The sequence below is a fragment of the Plecotus auritus genome (genome assembly GCF_963455305.1).
Source record: "Plecotus auritus genome assembly, chromosome: 12".
NCBI lineage: Eukaryota > Metazoa > Chordata > Mammalia > Chiroptera > Vespertilionidae > Plecotus > Plecotus auritus.
In genome coordinates, this window is record NC_137778.1 from 5358386 (window position 1) to 5374735 (window position 16350).

Sequence of the window (16350 nt, forward strand, 5' to 3'; positions counted from 1 at the left end):
CAGCTCTATTTTTTTTTTTTTTATTTTTTTTTTGAGGACTCTCCATACTGTTTTCCATAATGGCCCCACCAATTTACAATCCCACCAATGTGCATGAGGGTTTCCTTTTTTCCACATCCTCAACGACACTTGTTTCTTGATTTATTGATGGTAATCATTCTGATTGGTGTAAGCTGGTATCTCATTGTGGTTTTAATTTGCATTTCTCTGATGATTAATGATGTTGAGCATGTTTTCATATGTCTATTGGCCATCTGTATGTACTCTTGGGATAAATGTCTATTCAGGTCCTTTGCCATTTTTTAATTGGATTGTATGGGGTTTTTTGGTATTAGACTTTATAAGTGCCTTATATTTTTTAATATTAACCCCTAATTGGGTGTATCTTATCCCATTGGTATGATGTCTTTTCATTTTGTTGATAATTTCCTTCACTGTGCAAAACTTTTTAGTTTGGTATTTTGATACTTCGTTGAGAGTTTTTTTAACCATAAATGGATATTGAATAAAAATGTATGTATTTAAATTAGACATTGAAAACATGAATGGTAAGTGCTTTGATAGGGGACATCAGGGTAGAATAGGGAGCGTATAAAAAGAGCAGTTTGTTTTTATTTGGGAGGAGCCTTCCAGAGATTCATGGAGACCTGGAGGGCACGTAGGAGGGGGCTGGGGACTGGAGAGTCTGCCAAGGTCTTGATATGAAGCAGTGTTGTGTCTAAGAGCCAAAGGCAGCCCCATGTGGCTGAAACTAGGACTTTGGTGGGTAGCAGGAGCACAGCAAGAGGAGGAGGAGTCTCCGTTAAACTGTGCCCAAGAGTTCACCCTTGCTCCTCAGTTCATTGGGAAGGCATAAAGGGTTTTATTCTCCAATAAAGTTCCTAGCCAGTATAAGAAAAGAGGAGAGAGAGAGAGAGAGAAGAAAACTCATTAGCCAACAGAGCCAAATATCAACAGTACAACGATTGAAATTTCTTTTGAGAGCCAAATTTTTTAAACTTAAATTTCTTCTAACGCCACTTCTTCAAAATAGACTCGCCCAGGCTGTGGTATTTTGTGGAAGAGCCACACTCAAAGGGCCAAAGAGCTGCGTGTGGCTCGCAAGCCGCAGTTTGCCGACCACGGGGCTAGTGGAAAACAAACCAGCTTCCGAGCACTGAACAGAGCTGCCATGTGGCTCCTGCCTCTGATGAACCAAACCAACCAAGCGGTACCGTGCAGTCGCCTGGCTTTCCTGGCACAGAGATGGAAACACTTTACAGGGCTTAGGAGGATGGCACAGACGAAGGAAAACAGAGAAGATACCACTCTTTCTACTACTTTCCTTTTTTCTTTTTTTTAAATCTTAACTTCTTTCCCACAAGTTGTTTGTTGTGTTTTTTTAAGTAGTTGTAAACAGGGATCATCTGTAAAACAGCAAGTTTCACTGACTTTTTTTATTTGCTAACTTCTCTGGCTCATAAAAGGATTATCATTAAGATTACAGGAAAGCCCGTGGCTCAGTGGTTGAGCGTTGACCTATGAACCAGGAGGTCACAGCTCGATCCCTGTCAGGGTGCATGCCCAGATTGCGGGCTCATCCCCAGTAAGGGTAAGGGGGGGATGGTGCAGGAGGTAGCCAATCAATGATTCTCTCTCATCATTGATGTTTCTATCTCTCTCTCTTTCCCTTCCTCTCTGAAATCAATAAAATATATTTTTTAAAGAAAACTTTAAAAAAAAGATTACAGGAAAAACATATACTTTAATTTTTGTCTAAGTTAAAACACATTCTAAAACATGGATAATTTCAAAGATTGAAGAGTATTTTAATATCTACTCCTAATGTTGAGGATTTCAGTAAATAGATCTTTTATGAGTAGGTCTCATCTTTAATATCTGAAATTACCTAGTTAGCAGACCTTTTATCATAAAATACTCTATATAAGGCATTTATCAAAAGATATGTATACTGACTTTCTATTTTCTTTTTCCTTCAGATACTTTTCTTTGGATTTGGGTGGCTTTTCTTCATGCGCCAACTGTTTAAGGACTACGAGGTGAGAAGAGATCATTTTGATGATGCTAATATTGTATGAATTTAAATTGTTTTAAAATGGGACAGAAAGAATACCTCCATTAAAAAAAGGTCATGTTAAATAAACCAGACAGAGAAAGGCAACAAAAAAAAAAAAAGGTCATGTTCACTTGCAAGATAGAAGTTTTTGTCAAATGAGTCCTATGTACTTCTTAACTTGGAGACTATGATTAGGCTTAGTTGGCTATTTTTTTTTTTTTTTTTTTTTTTTTTTTTAAGCAAGTCATGTATATAGCCAAGAAGCCAGGAACAAGAAATGCCACGCCTTGGTGACATCAATATGCACACCAAAAGCAAACAGTTACTCTTTGGGAGAGAATTTAACTTATGTCTCATAAATGTTTCTGTTCATTTGGGTATCTGACCTTCAATATTAAGGATCAATCTTACATCCTAAATTAATACCAAAATCATTGAATTCAGAAAAATACCAACCTCGACTGGACTTTTCCTAATCATTCCTCCTGATTTAGTAAAAGCTCCATGGTTACAGACTACTTTGAGGTCATTCCTAGGGTATTCTCCATTAAACTTCCCTAGTGAGATGGGGCTGTTGTCTGAAAGAGCCCGGGATTCTAGAGTTTGTATTCTGCTCAAGACTTTTAAGACCTCCTGGGGGAGGGTCCAGAACTGGTCCAAGGTCTGCAGAGTATTGAAGAAACCCTTTTAGCTCTAACCTTTGTACATAAATCTGCCATTTTTATTGTCAGTGTCATCAGGAATTCTAAGTGCTACTATGACCCTGTCACTTCACTTTCTTATGCCTTAACGTCTCCCTCCGCAGGAGGAGGATAGTAATAGTGACCCATGATTCAGAAGTACACCTGCTTCCTTTTTTTTAATTTCTAGTTTATTTTTAATATATTTTACTGAAGTTATGTTAGGTAATAAAATTATATAGGTTTCAAGTATACAATTCTACAATACATCGTATATTGTATTGTGTGTTCACCACCCGTCTACTTCTGTCACTGTTTACCCCCCTTTACCCTCTTCCACCTGCCCCTGCCCCCCTTTTCTCTGGTAATCATCATACTGTTGTATCTATGAGGGTGTTTTGTGGGGGGGGGGGGGTGGTCTTCCTATTGCTTTATCCCTTTATCTATTTCACACCCCCCCCAACCCCTCTCCCCTCTGACAGCTGTCAGTTGTTCTCTGTATCTATGAGTCTGTTTCTATTTTGTTTGTTTATTTTGGTCATTAGATTCCACAAATAAATGAAATCATATATTTGTCTTTCTCTGCTGACTTATTCACTCAGCATAGTGCTCTCCAGGTCCACCCATGCTGTTGCAAAGAGTAAGATTTCCTCCTTTGTATGGCTGAGTACTATCCCACTGTGTAAAGGCACCACAGTTTTTTATCCACTCATCTACTGATGGGCACTTCGGCTGCCTCCAAATCTTGGCTATTACAAATAGTGCTGCAGTGAACAAAGGTGTGCATATATTCTTTCCAATTAGTGTTTTGTGTTTCTTCAGATATATTCCCAGAAGTGGGATCACTGGGTCAAAAAGGAGTTCCATTTTTAATTTTTTTAAATTTATCTTTATTGTGGAAAGTATTACAGATGTCCCCTTCCCCTCCCCCCCCCATTGACCCCCTGTACCCTGCTCCCTTCCCCTCCCCCAGGCCCTCACTGCACTATAATATTTTGAGGAAACTCCATATTGTTTTCCACGTGGCTGCACCAGTCTGCATTCCCATTACCTACTTTCATCTATTTCTTTAGCTCCAGGCAAGTTACTTTTGTGGCCCTCTTTCTAATGAGAATTTCTTCAAAATAAGTTTTCTGGCTTATAACCAGAAGATGATCAATTCAGTATTTCAAACAAGAAAATGACCCTTACTCCCTGCTTGGCTTTTAACAGGTACGTCAGTATGTCGTGCAGGTGATCTTCTCCGTGACTTTTGCATTTTCTTGCACCATGTTTGAGCTCATCATCTTTGAAATCTTAGGAGTGCTGAATAGCAGGTGAGTAAGGTAGTAAGTGGCTCTCCTCTTGAAGAGACCTGTGCGCCTTTCTTTGCAGTAGATGACTTTCTTGGATCCCATAGCTGAAAACATCCACCATGTGGGTAGTTTAGTCTCAGTACTATAACAACACCAAATATGGGTTTCAACCACCTAGCAACGGGTTTGACAAGATTGTGAAATAGCAGGGAACAAGGTCTGACCAGTAGCTCTGAGGTATTAATTGAGAAGAAGTTTCTAAGAGCCTCATCCTACTGAGGCTTCACTCCTGAAGTTTTATTTTTTCTCAGCTGTTCTCTGACCGAATTCCCGTAACGGCTTTCCACATTGTGCTAGTGACTGAAAAATCTCTACCTGAGAGGGTCAGAACTCCTCCAGGTTAGTTAAGGGTTTCTTTCTTTTTTCTAATATATATTCTTATTGATTTCAGGGAGGAAGGGAGAGGGAGAGAGAGATAGAAACATCAATGATGAGAGGGAATCATGGATCGGCTGTCTCCTGCACGCCCCCCACTGTGGATTGAGCCCGCAACCCAGGCCTGTGTTGAGTACGGAGGCAGCCATCAATGTTCCACTCTCACACAAATGTTTCTCTCTCCCTCTCCCTTCTTCTCTCTCTAGAAATCTACTTAAAACTCTTTAAAAAAATAAAAGAATGACTGGAAACAAGGTTGAAAATAAAGGTGGAATGTTTCTTGCTGCAAAGCTACAAATTAATTCATCCTTAGAGAAGTCAGACCTGGGCGGCTGTGATCTGGGAATGCAGTGTGATAGCACTTGCTACAGTCCTAACTCAAAACCAGACAACTGAAGGAACAAACCTGAACCGACCTGGACTGGAGGAGTCCACAGTGTACGGGACTCACATATCTGAAAAGGGGCTTCTGTCTGGGTATATAAAACGTTCTTACAACTCAGTAATAAAAGGGCAAAGAACACAATGAAACATGGACAAAGGATCTGGATAGGCATTTCTCCTAAGATGAAACGGCCAATAAGCACATGAAAAGATACTCCACAGCAGATGAAAGAAACTACAATGTGATACCACTTGATACCCACCGGGGCGGCTATAATCAAAAAGACAGTAATGCCCTAGCCAGGTTGCTCAGTGGTTAGAGCATTGGCCTGCAGACTGAAGGGTCTCAGATTCAATTCTGGTCACAGGCACGTACTTCAGTTGCAGGCTCAATCCCCGGTGCTAGTTGGGGGCACATATGGGAGGCAACCAACCTATGTTTCTCTCTCTGTCTCTTCCCTCCCTCTCTTAAAAAATCAATGGAAAAGTATCCTCGGATGAGGATTAACACACAAAAAAGACAATAACAAGTGTGGACAAAGTTACGAAGAAATTAGAACCCTCATACACTGCAAGGAGAATTAAAATGGTGCAGCCACTTTGGAAAACAGTGTTAGTCCTTAAAAAATTAAATACAGAGTTATCATATGACCCAGCAGTTCCACTTTTAAGTATTTAATAAGAATAAAAACATATGTTCACACAAAAACTTATATACAAATGTCCATAGCATCACGTTTATAATAGCTAAAAATGTCCACCAACTAATGAATGGATAAACAAAATGTGATATATCTATACAATGGAATGAAGATTATCCAGCCATAAAAAGAAATGAAGTATTGATAGATGCTACAGTATGGATAAACCTTGAAACATTATGCTAAGTGGCCCTGGTTGGTATGCTCAGTGGTTAGAGTGTTGGCCTATTCACCGAAGGGTCTGAGGTTCAATTCCCTGTCAAGGGCACATCCCTGGGTTGCAGGTTCAATCCCCGACCCCACTCGGAATGAAAGTGGAAGGCAACCAACTGATGTGTCTCATCAATGTTTCTCTCTCCCCCTCCCTCCCTTCCACTCTCCCAAAAAAAATCAATGGAAAGAATATCCTCGAGTGAGGGTCAACAAAACAAACAAACAAACAAACAAAAATTATGCTAAGTGAAGGAAACCAGTACTAAAGACCAAATATTACACGATTCCATTTATAATAAATGTTCAGAATAGCAAATCCGTATGGACAGAAAGTTTCCTAGGGCGGGGAAGGTGATGAGAAAGGGGAGTGACTGCTAATGGGTATAGGATTTCCTTGTGCAATGTTGGAAATGCTTGAAATGAATTGTGATGCTCACACAACTCTGAATATACTAAAACCCATTGAATTGTAGACTTTATTTTTTTTCTTGAATTTATTTTTAAGTATTTTTATTGATTTCAGAGAGGAAGAGAGGAGAGAGAAATAGAAACATCAGTGATGAGAGAGAATCAATGATTGGCTGCCTCCTACACACATCACACTGGGGATCGAGCCCACAACCTAGGCATCTGCCCTGACTAGGAATTGAACTGTGACTTTTTGGTTTATGATCGATGCTCAACCACTGAGCCACACCGGCTGGGCGAATTGTACACTTTAAATGGTGAATTATATCTCAATAAAATTATAAAAATTCTAAAACATTTTAATAAATAAAGTATTTAGATGCAGTAATGAAGTCATGCAAATCAAATGTTTAGTTCTGTACCACAAGGTACAAAAGAAGTACTTCTGAGTCTTTATAGCACACATTAAGCTAATTAACATTTTTTTAAATTCTTATATTAGAATAAGACTCCCAGTGGTGAGTGAAACAATAGTCATTGTGCCAGTAAAAATATATATTCATATATATTATTATACATGCTGGGGGTCTTAATCCAGCATCTAGAAGGGTTCAGGAATCTGGAGAAGGCACTGTGTATAAATTAATCAAGAGTCCAGAGACGAAACATAATTTTGGAAGGCATTTTGGGGAGCCAGAGAAAAGTTAGCTAAAGAAACCAAGTTCTCCTGTCTCTCTGGACCCCTTGCTTTTTATTAACACAACTTGTCCTAAGGCAAGGTAGATATACATATCAAAGGCCAAGTTTGGTATACAGAATCCATTGTCAAATTGGAGGAACTGCCTTCAGCTGTTCAGGTGTTTGGCCAGTAGGAGGCAATAACATCTAGATTGAAATGCTCTCAGCTGTCTGGCAGCAAGCAATAATTTATGCATCCTTTTCAGGTTTGGGGAAATGCCCTCAGCCATTTCCAGATGATTCAGCCCTGCTGACATGCTGGAATTAGCTTCCGGCAATACATTGTCTATGAATATAACTAGAACACTAACATTCTCATTTTAATAAGTGAAATTTTAAGAGGTTAAGACGATTATATATACCTTTCGGAACTTTTTTTCTTCTCTCTATAAATGAGCAGGTAGTAACAGCCTAGTTGACTAGTTAGATGGGTATATTCAGTATTGAGTTCAAAGAGCAAGAGATCCTCGGGGAGACTAACGAGAATGGCAGCTGCTGCCCCTTCCCTCCTCGTGACGGGCTCTGCGGTGTCTTGCAGCTCCCGTTACTTCCACTGGAAACTGAACCTGTGCGTCATTCTGCTGATCCTGGTCTTCCTGGTGCCTTTCTACATCGGCTATTTTATTGTGAGCAACATCCGGCTGTGTGAGTGTTTGACCCTCAGGAGCTGTGGTTTGGGGCCACCTCCCACACAGCATCTTAAAGGGTTGGCACAGAGTAAATATTGAATGAACGATTAGGGTATTTGTCCTGCCACAGTTCTGGTTCTGTTTCTATCAGATCAGCTCCCGTAACTCAACCCACAGCTTAATTTCAGCCAAATTTCTCCTAAAGTGGTAAGGATGCTTTCTCTAAAAATAACATTGTTCCATCCATCATTTGCCAAGTGAACAAGCCAGGCAAATGTAAATTAGTGTTATCCCATAGCTTTTAAGTAGAGCAAGCTCTTCAGCCTGTATCTATTTAACCTCAGCCTTGTCTCCTCCCTCTTAGTGCATAAACAGCGACTGCTCTTCTCCTGCCTCTTATGGCTGACTTTTATGTATTTCTTCTGGAAACTGGGAGATCCATTTCCCATTCTCAGCCCAAAGCACGGTGAGTGTGTATGTGTTGAGGATAGAAGAGGAATGGGTTGTTTATAATTTTCTGATACTGAAAAAAAAATAATTTTTTAAAACTTCTGATTGTGAAAAATAGAGCAAATTAAGTCTCTAAAAGTTTTCTGGTTTTGAACCAAATTGTCCCTTCATCCTAGGAGGTGTCACATGCTGGTTTTTCATCTCAGAATAGGAGCTTTTGAACTTAGGGCAGTGAATACACTTCAAGGGAGTAAGGAGTGGACAAAGGTGTCTTTAACTTCAATCTCCTGATACTATATGTAGATTATGGGAATATATTTGGAGGTGGGAAGTCCATAAGCTTTTACCAGATTCCCAAAAGGGTCTGTGACCCAAAAGGTAAGTGGCCACTGCTAAAGTGAGGCTAAAGATTCTCTTCAGCGGGTATATGGGTTTGGGGAAAGAGCAGTGACATAAAACACAATTAGTGAAAATAGAAAATTTTCTAAGAAACAGTATCTCTCTTCACACAAGGAAGCTCATTTTAAATCCAGGAACAGTCATGAACAGTCATAATTTCTCTGCTAAAAACAAACAAAAATGTCTTGACTAACAAATTCTTCCAGAACTACTTCACAAATACATATACAGATCTAAAATCAATTAGAGAGCTCACCTGTAATAAACATACTAGAGCTTTCATACTGGAGCTTTTAAACTATATATATATAATATATATATGTATATGTGTGTGTGTGTATATATATATATATATATATATATATATATATATATATGGCCCTGGCCAGTTCACTCAGTGGTTAGAGCGTTGGCCTGCAGATGGAAGGGTCCCAGGTTCGATTCCAGTCAAGGGCACATGCCCAGGTTGTGGGCTTAATCCCCAGTACAGGGTGTGATGTTTCTATCTCTCTCCCTTCCTCTCTGAAATCTATAAAATTATATTTTTTAAAATAATATAGTCACTTAACTTTTCTGCTCTATCAGATTCTTATGGCAGAAAATAGAATCTAACTAGTTTAAAGCAGAAAGGGATTTATTACTGGGATTTAGGGAGTTTGTAGAATTTCTAGGAAAGCAGAGATGTGAAGAGAGGCATCGTAGAAATACCACAGGACTAAACCTGAAAAAACCCACTGAAGTCATCACCTGCCACTTAGGACTGTGACATCAGGGACCAGACCATAGAACCTGTGTCCCAGCCGCTCCAGCCCACAGGTGCTGTTATTATTCCCACGTAGTTACGAATGCATTTGAGGTTTCACATGGCAGGTGAATTTGATGCAGCCTCGGGAACATTCAGACCTTCGAGGAAATCTAGGAAGGAACTTTTGGCTTTCCTCCAGGTTCCGTAGTATAAGGAGCATGCTAGAAAGGGGTTGGCATAATGAATGAGCCAGGTCTAGAATCTGCCTCTCCCCATGCATCCTTCCGTGTCTCCTCGTTTCCTGTGCCAGGGATTTGGAAGAGAGAGGTTATGAGACTCTCCTGCTGGAGGAACAGAGGAAATGTGCAAATTTTAAAAGCATGGGCAACATCATAAACAACTGTATATTTTATAAACTATTTTGAATTGTTAAATAACATTAAAGAAGGCCAAAAAGTTAAGAAACACCAGCCTACCAAAAACATTCAAACTCAACATGGCATACAAGACCCTCCATGGCCTGACTTTCTCTCCAGTCCTCCCAAACCACTCGAAGTTTCTGGAGCTGTTCTATCAGCCTGGACAGCCCCTCCCCTCTGTCTACCTGGGAAATGCCGATTTATTCTCTCAATAGTCAACTCTGTCAGTTCCTCTAAGAAGATTTCCTTGGCCTTCATTAGAGAATACTAATTGCTCCCATCTCAATGTACTTACATAAAATGTATAATTACTTGTTTTCTGACTTCCTCATTCACCTATGAGTTCGCTGAGGTCATAAACTACATCTTATTTATCTTTGTATCTCTAGTGCCTAGCGAGCAACCTAGCACATAAGTGTTTATTACCTGTTTATTGAATCAGTGAATGAAAAAAAGTTTAAGTCTTGCCAAGGTAGTAGATGAACTCATTCACCTATGAGTTCCCTGAGGTCAGAAACTACATCTTATTTATCTTTCTATCAGGAAAGTAACTAACGCTCTGGATAGGAATTTAGGGTGTGATAATATGGTAAGCGTGCCCATGTCAGTGTAGGGAAGATTTGGAGAAGGGAGATGCTGATAAGATAGCTCTCATATAAACTATCCTAGCTAATAAATAGAGAATATGCAAATTGACCGTCACACTCACAAAGATGGTGGTGCCCACAGCGGAGGCGGGCTTTCCGTAACACAACATGGCTGCACCCACAGTGGAGGCTGAGTTCCTATAACGAGCCTTAAGGAGCAATCACCAGGGACCTGAGGCTGCGTGATGCTGGGCTGGGGCAGGGGACCTGAGCCTGTGCCCCCCACCTGGTGGGGCTTGACAGGGGACCTTAGGCCATACTCCCCACCCTGGTGCAAGGCTGGGAGACCTCAGGCTGCGCCCCCCACCCCAGCACTGGGGGACCTGAGGCTGCACCTCCTGCCCAGCGGGGCTTGATGGGGGACCTGAGGTTGCACCCCCTATCAGGCAGGGCTTGACAGGGGCCCTGAGGTTGTGCCCCACCCCCCCCACCCCCGGCGCTGGGCCAGGGGACCTGAGGCTGTGCTCCCCCGCCTGGCAGGGCTTAACGGGGGTGGGGCCGGCTGGGTCTGGGTCTCGCACGATTTTGAGGCGCCGTGGGTGGGTGGGGACTTGACTCAGGGTCCCACGGCGTGCCCCAGACTCTGACAGGAAGAAGATTTTCATATATGTTTTACTAATTTTCTTTCTTTTTTTTTTTTATCACAAGTTGCCAACAGCACTTTATTACTAATTTTCTTTCATCTCTGACACTTCTATTATAGAGAAAGGGCAAGTAGCAATATTAAAATATTTCCTCTAATTAATCCCCTTTTAATGTGCACGAATATCAGGCCACTAGTATCAAATAAACCACAGAGAGGCAAATTTGTTTCCAGTTTGTGATATTAGAAATGAGGGACAAGAGCTGTAAAAGGACCCCAGGGCTGCTTACAGTGACAGCACAAGGTCACATTCAGTCCAAAGCTGTGACGGACGCCTTTCTCCCGCTCTTTCCCTGTGAGCAGTCGGCTTGTGTGACCAGCGCAGCCAGACATTGCCCCAAGGAAAGAGCAGGCCATCATACCTGCTGTGCCGTAATCTATCCCTTTTTCTAAACTCTGTGGGACACCCCGAAGAACTGAGAGGAGGAGCTAGGGAGATGGTTTCCGTTCCGTCTTACCTTTGTGCGCCAGTAAGTGGGCATTTTTATCTTTTGTCCACATGTCCGGTGTCTCATTTATTTGGCCTGAAGAGATGTAAGTTGGGAGAAAAGTTTAGGTAGTGGCTGGGGACCAGCCAGCCCTGCACTGCTTAGCAGGGGTGGGCAAACTTTTTGACTCGAGGGCCACAATGGGTTCTTAAACTGGACCGGAGGGCCGGAACAAAAGCATGGATGGAGTGTTTGTGTGAACTAATATAAATTCAAAGTAAAGGAGTGGAGGGGAGAGCAAGAGAACCGGATAGAACAGCCGGATCCGGCCCGCGGGCCGTAGTTTGCCCAAGGCTGGCTTAGAGCTTTCCCGGACTGTGCCACAGCCAGTGCGGTTTATTGCTGTGGAAATCACACTAAAACTATCAGACCTACATGAAAACATGTAGCTCTAACGCTTGGCTGTAGAAGTAAATGGCTGAAGTGGATTCTATCCTTGATATAGAAAGTGAAAAACAAATGAAAACTATTTTTTTCCTGTGAAACCAGATGTTCTGAGTTATTCTTCAGCATTGCTTTCTCTCGTTTATCCCAAATACATCAACAGCAGCATTTATTTTAACTACTGAGTTGATTTTCAGCATTCTCAAATAAGGAAGTCATTGATAATTAGAATACAGTCTATCATCTGAAATTCATGTCTTTGCCTTTGAATTACTTATTCATCCTTAAATTCAGCCCATTTTTAGATGCATTATGTTTATTGGTGGTAAAAATGAGTAACAGATAAGCTAGCTAAAGAGCTTATGACGTAAGGGGGAGTATACATGCCGCAGGTGGCTGTACATGCCGCAGATGAAGCTGGGAAACAGTGGGAAAGTGCTGCCTCCTATCTCTATTCTTCCAGCACACTTACTTTTTGTTTTTTCTTGGTTTCTGTTTGTTTGTTTTTTAATATATTTTTATTGATTTCAGAGAGGAAGGGAGAGAGAGATGGAAACATCAGTGATGAGAGTCATTGATCAGCTGCCTCCTGCACGCCCCCCACTGGGCATCTAATCTGCAACCCCGGCGTGAGTCCTGACTGGGAATCAAACCATGACCTCTTGGTTCATAGGTTGATACTCAACCACTGAGCCACACCGGCGGTGCAGTTTCTGTTTTGTTTTGTTTTTAATTTGCCAAAACTTTTACTGAAAGTTCTTTGCTTTGTTAGAGTTCATACTACCTTGAGTAAACAGTCAATAGTGTTATTTACAATTATTGTTGCTAATCTTATTTTATCATTACCATTACCCAATAATAGAGATGATTCTGGAAGCATATGAGATGAGAGGAAAATCAGTAGACGTACATATTTGCATAGATTATCTACATAGTAACAGCATCTGGCCTCTGTGAGTTAGTTCTGTGCAATGTTGCCACTTCAGTGATGTTCCTTTTGCACCGCAGGGGAAGCCCTCAGCACCATCCCTTGGCACTAACGTGCTTGCCTGTTTGTAGGGATCCTGTCCATAGAACAGCTCATCAGCCGCGTGGGTGTGATCGGCGTGACTCTGATGGCTCTTCTTTCCGGATTCGGTGCTGTCAACTGCCCGTACACGTACATGTCCTACTTCCTCAGGTGATGAGAGCTTGGTCATGTTTCCTTTGCCCTCGACTTCCTGAACACAAATGTCAAACCATGCCGCCATCGTTAATGCTTAAATATTAGACCTATGACACTGCCTTTTTATTCTTTTCCTCTGTCCTTATGGGCATTGACGTAGGACTCTTTCTAAGTAAGTCTTATTACTTATATTACTTGCCCTTATTTGTCCTACATTTATTTATTTTAATGACAATTTCAATTTGACCCTCTCCACCCCTTACTCACCCCACCCCTTTTTAAAGGCACAGTGGACAGTAATGTGAGCTAATCCCAATAAATTAGTTCCTCCCGAAAGTGGAACAGACAATGCCAAGTTAAAAATGTGCTCACACGTGCATCATAAATGTCACTGGCTGAAAGCTAAAAAAGACTAACAGAGAGCTAATTACCTTCCATTGTCCTGAGACCCCGGGGTATCAGCTATAGACAGTGACAACAAAAGCATTTTTGCTCATTTTCATTTTCTCTAGAAGAAGACAGGTTCTTGAATTGCTGGGTAAAGCTGAGGTGTATGTGTTTCTCCACCTGCCTTGTATTATGCCCAAGGACTGGACCCCAAAACATTGCTAGCCATTTGTGCTTATTATAGGAACGTGACTGACGTAGACATCCTAGCCCTGGAACGGCGCCTGCTCCAAACCATGGACATGATCATTAGCAAAAAGAAAAGGTAAGGTATCAGCACATTAAACAACTTGAACTGTTAGAATTTCTCAACAAGAAATTTTACTAAGCGTTGGTGCTAACAGGGCATTTCATCTTACTCATTTCCATGATAAATTAAAGTATGATCAAAGACGGTGTCTAGTCCTGTGTGAAAGAAAATTTTCAAATACAGTCATATTTCCTGACTTTCGATCAATTCTCTTGAGTTGAATGATTGGAATAACTTATATTTGAAGGTATTTTACATTGGATGTTTTAAAAGTCTATTATCTTGAATGTTTACAAACTTTTTCATGCCTGACTTCAACCTTTTCAACTTCCTTTTTCTTAACTACTTTAAAAAATTCTTCAGGTCTTCAACTATTGTTATTGTTGTTATTATTTTAAAGGCATGTTTAAAATGTATGTTTTCAAAGTGGCATTGCTGGGTTAAAGCATAAGCTCTACACGCAGACTGTCTGAATTGAATCCTTGGCCTACAACTCACAATGACCTTAAACTAGGTACTCTCTCTCCTCATGTCTTGGTTTCCTCATCTGTAAAATGGAAATAATAATAATGCACTGACATGTAAAGGTCTTAGAACAATGAGTTATAATTCATAGCTAAGGAAAGCTATAGAACTTAATAATCTGCAGAATAATCATTTGGTTTAATGCTTTGCCTTCATTTATTCATTCACTTAGTAATTATAGAAAGCCTAGTTTATTCCAGGCACTGTGCTGAATGCTGAATATACATAGAAATACAGAGGTGAACAGGATACTCAGTCTCTGCCTTCTGAAGCTTATTAGTCCACTGTCTTTATTCAAGTTATTATTGCCCATGTAACAATGGTGACAGGTTTTACACTGCATGAGTGGTTTTGCATTTCATCTTCCTTCCTTCAACACCTTTTTATAGTAAGACCCAAGGTCAAGTCAAAGAAGCCTTAATGTAAGAGATAACAATAGACATTCGAATGATAGAGGCCCAGATTCACCAACCAATTGCCTCCATTTCTATATATCCTTACTAGGATATTGAAAGCAGATACACATATGTATATATTTATTTACTTAAATGTTTTGTTTTTATTTATTCTATACAGTTGATTTTACATGAATGAGTATGAATGCAGATTTAAAAAACATAATAATAAAAGCAACAGTATGCAATATTAGGAGACACTTATATAGAAACAATACTATTTTGATTCCTAAGAACATTCTCCCTTTTACTATATTTCTTTTATTCATACCAAAATGAATATAAAGACATTACCCATGTCAAGTTTGGATGTGTACTTGTAAGCCACCTTATCACTAGTCATGGTGAGTCATTGGCTCTGATGTACCCCTACTGACCTTGTCTAAGGATCTGGGGTGGTTTGTGGCCCTGCTATAGGTCTTATTAATTTGAGTGGCTCTCAGATGAATCAGATGCCTAACTTGACCTAGTTACCACAGCTATGTACCCAGTGCAGCCAGCAGGGCAGACAGACAGCTAGCATGGTAATACTAGGGCCCTGGGGGGGTCATACAATGCCCTTGTTATTTACCAAAATATAGAAAAACTGTTTTCACAAACTCAGACTGCCTTCCAATTTAACAGCAGAGGGCCATAGTGAGGTGACATACAAGAAAAATAACATCTGTTAGAAACAAAAAGCTAATGGTTGAAAATGGAGACAGGAAAAAGGTACACTGTCTTCTAACATGGAACACTGAAGAGATGAGCTTTATTTAGGAAACATTCATCAAAAACTAGTTCAGCCCTGGCTGGTTGCTCAGTGATTAGAGCCTCGACCTACAGACCAAAGGCTCATGGGTTCGATTCCTGGTCAAGGGCACATACCTCGGTTTCAGATTCGATCCCTGGCCCCGGTCAGGGTGTGAGTGGGAGGCAACCAATCAATGTGTCTCTCTCATGTTGATATTTTTGTCTCTCTCTCTCTCTCTCTCTCTCTCTCTCTCTCTCTCTCTCTCTCTCTCTCTACCTCCCTCTCTCTCCATTCCTCTCTCTCTTCCTTCCCTCCCTCCCTCTCTCTCCTCCTCCTCTCTCTCTTCCACTCTATCTAAAAGTTAATAGAAAAAATATCCTTAGCTGAGGATTAAAAATAAAAACAAACTAGTTCAGATATAGTGATCAAGCCTTTCAGCTTTCTTCTGCTTGAGAGAATTAGTGATTCGTTTTGCTTTGTCCTTCTGTTGACTTAGATATTAAAGCTTTTGGTTGGTAACCTATGATATAGCTGAAATATAGTCTCTGTTCACAAACAATGGTAGTACAATTTTGAAATTATGGTTTGTAGAAGATAAAAGATATAGCTGTGCAGCTACACCATGGTACAATGAAAGAACTGGAACTAACCACATTCCTGTTAACTTGCTAAGTGCTCTTGCGCAGTACTCATTTGTGGAATGCCAGGGCTGACTCACGAGTCCGTAGGCCCCTTTCTACCCACAGTCGTTCACACAGCTTGGGACGTACAAAAGAAATGGGAGTCTACACCATGTACAAGTTAGATGCGAGCTACAGTTATGAAAGAAAAATCTAAGCCTCTATCCTGGATAACTTAGTCTCTCTTTTGAAAATGTGTAGTGATTGGGAAAAGATACATATTGTCCTGTGGATTGTCAACACCAGCCACAGCTGCTGTCAGACCATAGCAGAGGAGCCCAGCCATTGTGGCTCAGTGGTTAAGTGTCCACCTATGAACCATGAGGTCACGGTTTGATTCCCGTTCAGGACACATGCCCAGGCTGCAGGCTCAACCCCAGT

General features: G+C 40.9%; 1 protein-coding gene across 9 annotated transcripts in view; it reads left to right on the forward strand.

The window, feature by feature from the left end:
* GPR89A (G protein-coupled receptor 89A) overlaps window positions 1-16350 on the forward strand; it is a 54097-nt gene that overhangs the window by 16704 nt on the left and 21043 nt on the right. For 4 of the 9 annotated variants that reach the window (XR_013959484.1, XM_080649070.1, XM_080649068.1 and 1 more), the window contains exons 2-7: window positions 1980-2039; window positions 3949-4052; window positions 7449-7555; window positions 7904-8005; window positions 12774-12894; window positions 13511-13591. Coding sequence is in view for 8 of the 9 variants with exons in the window: in XM_080649070.1 (XP_080505196.1) it covers window positions 1980-2039; window positions 3949-4052; window positions 7449-7555; window positions 7904-8005; window positions 12774-12894; window positions 13511-13591 (575 nt within the window). In the remaining variant the exon portion in view is untranslated. Of the gene's footprint in view, window positions 1-1979; window positions 2040-3948; window positions 4053-4672; window positions 4944-7448; window positions 7556-7903; window positions 8006-12773; window positions 12895-13510; window positions 13592-16350 lie in introns of all 9 variants that reach the window. The other 5 variants (XM_080649071.1, XM_080649072.1, XM_080649074.1 and 2 more) reach the window with 5 other exon arrangements.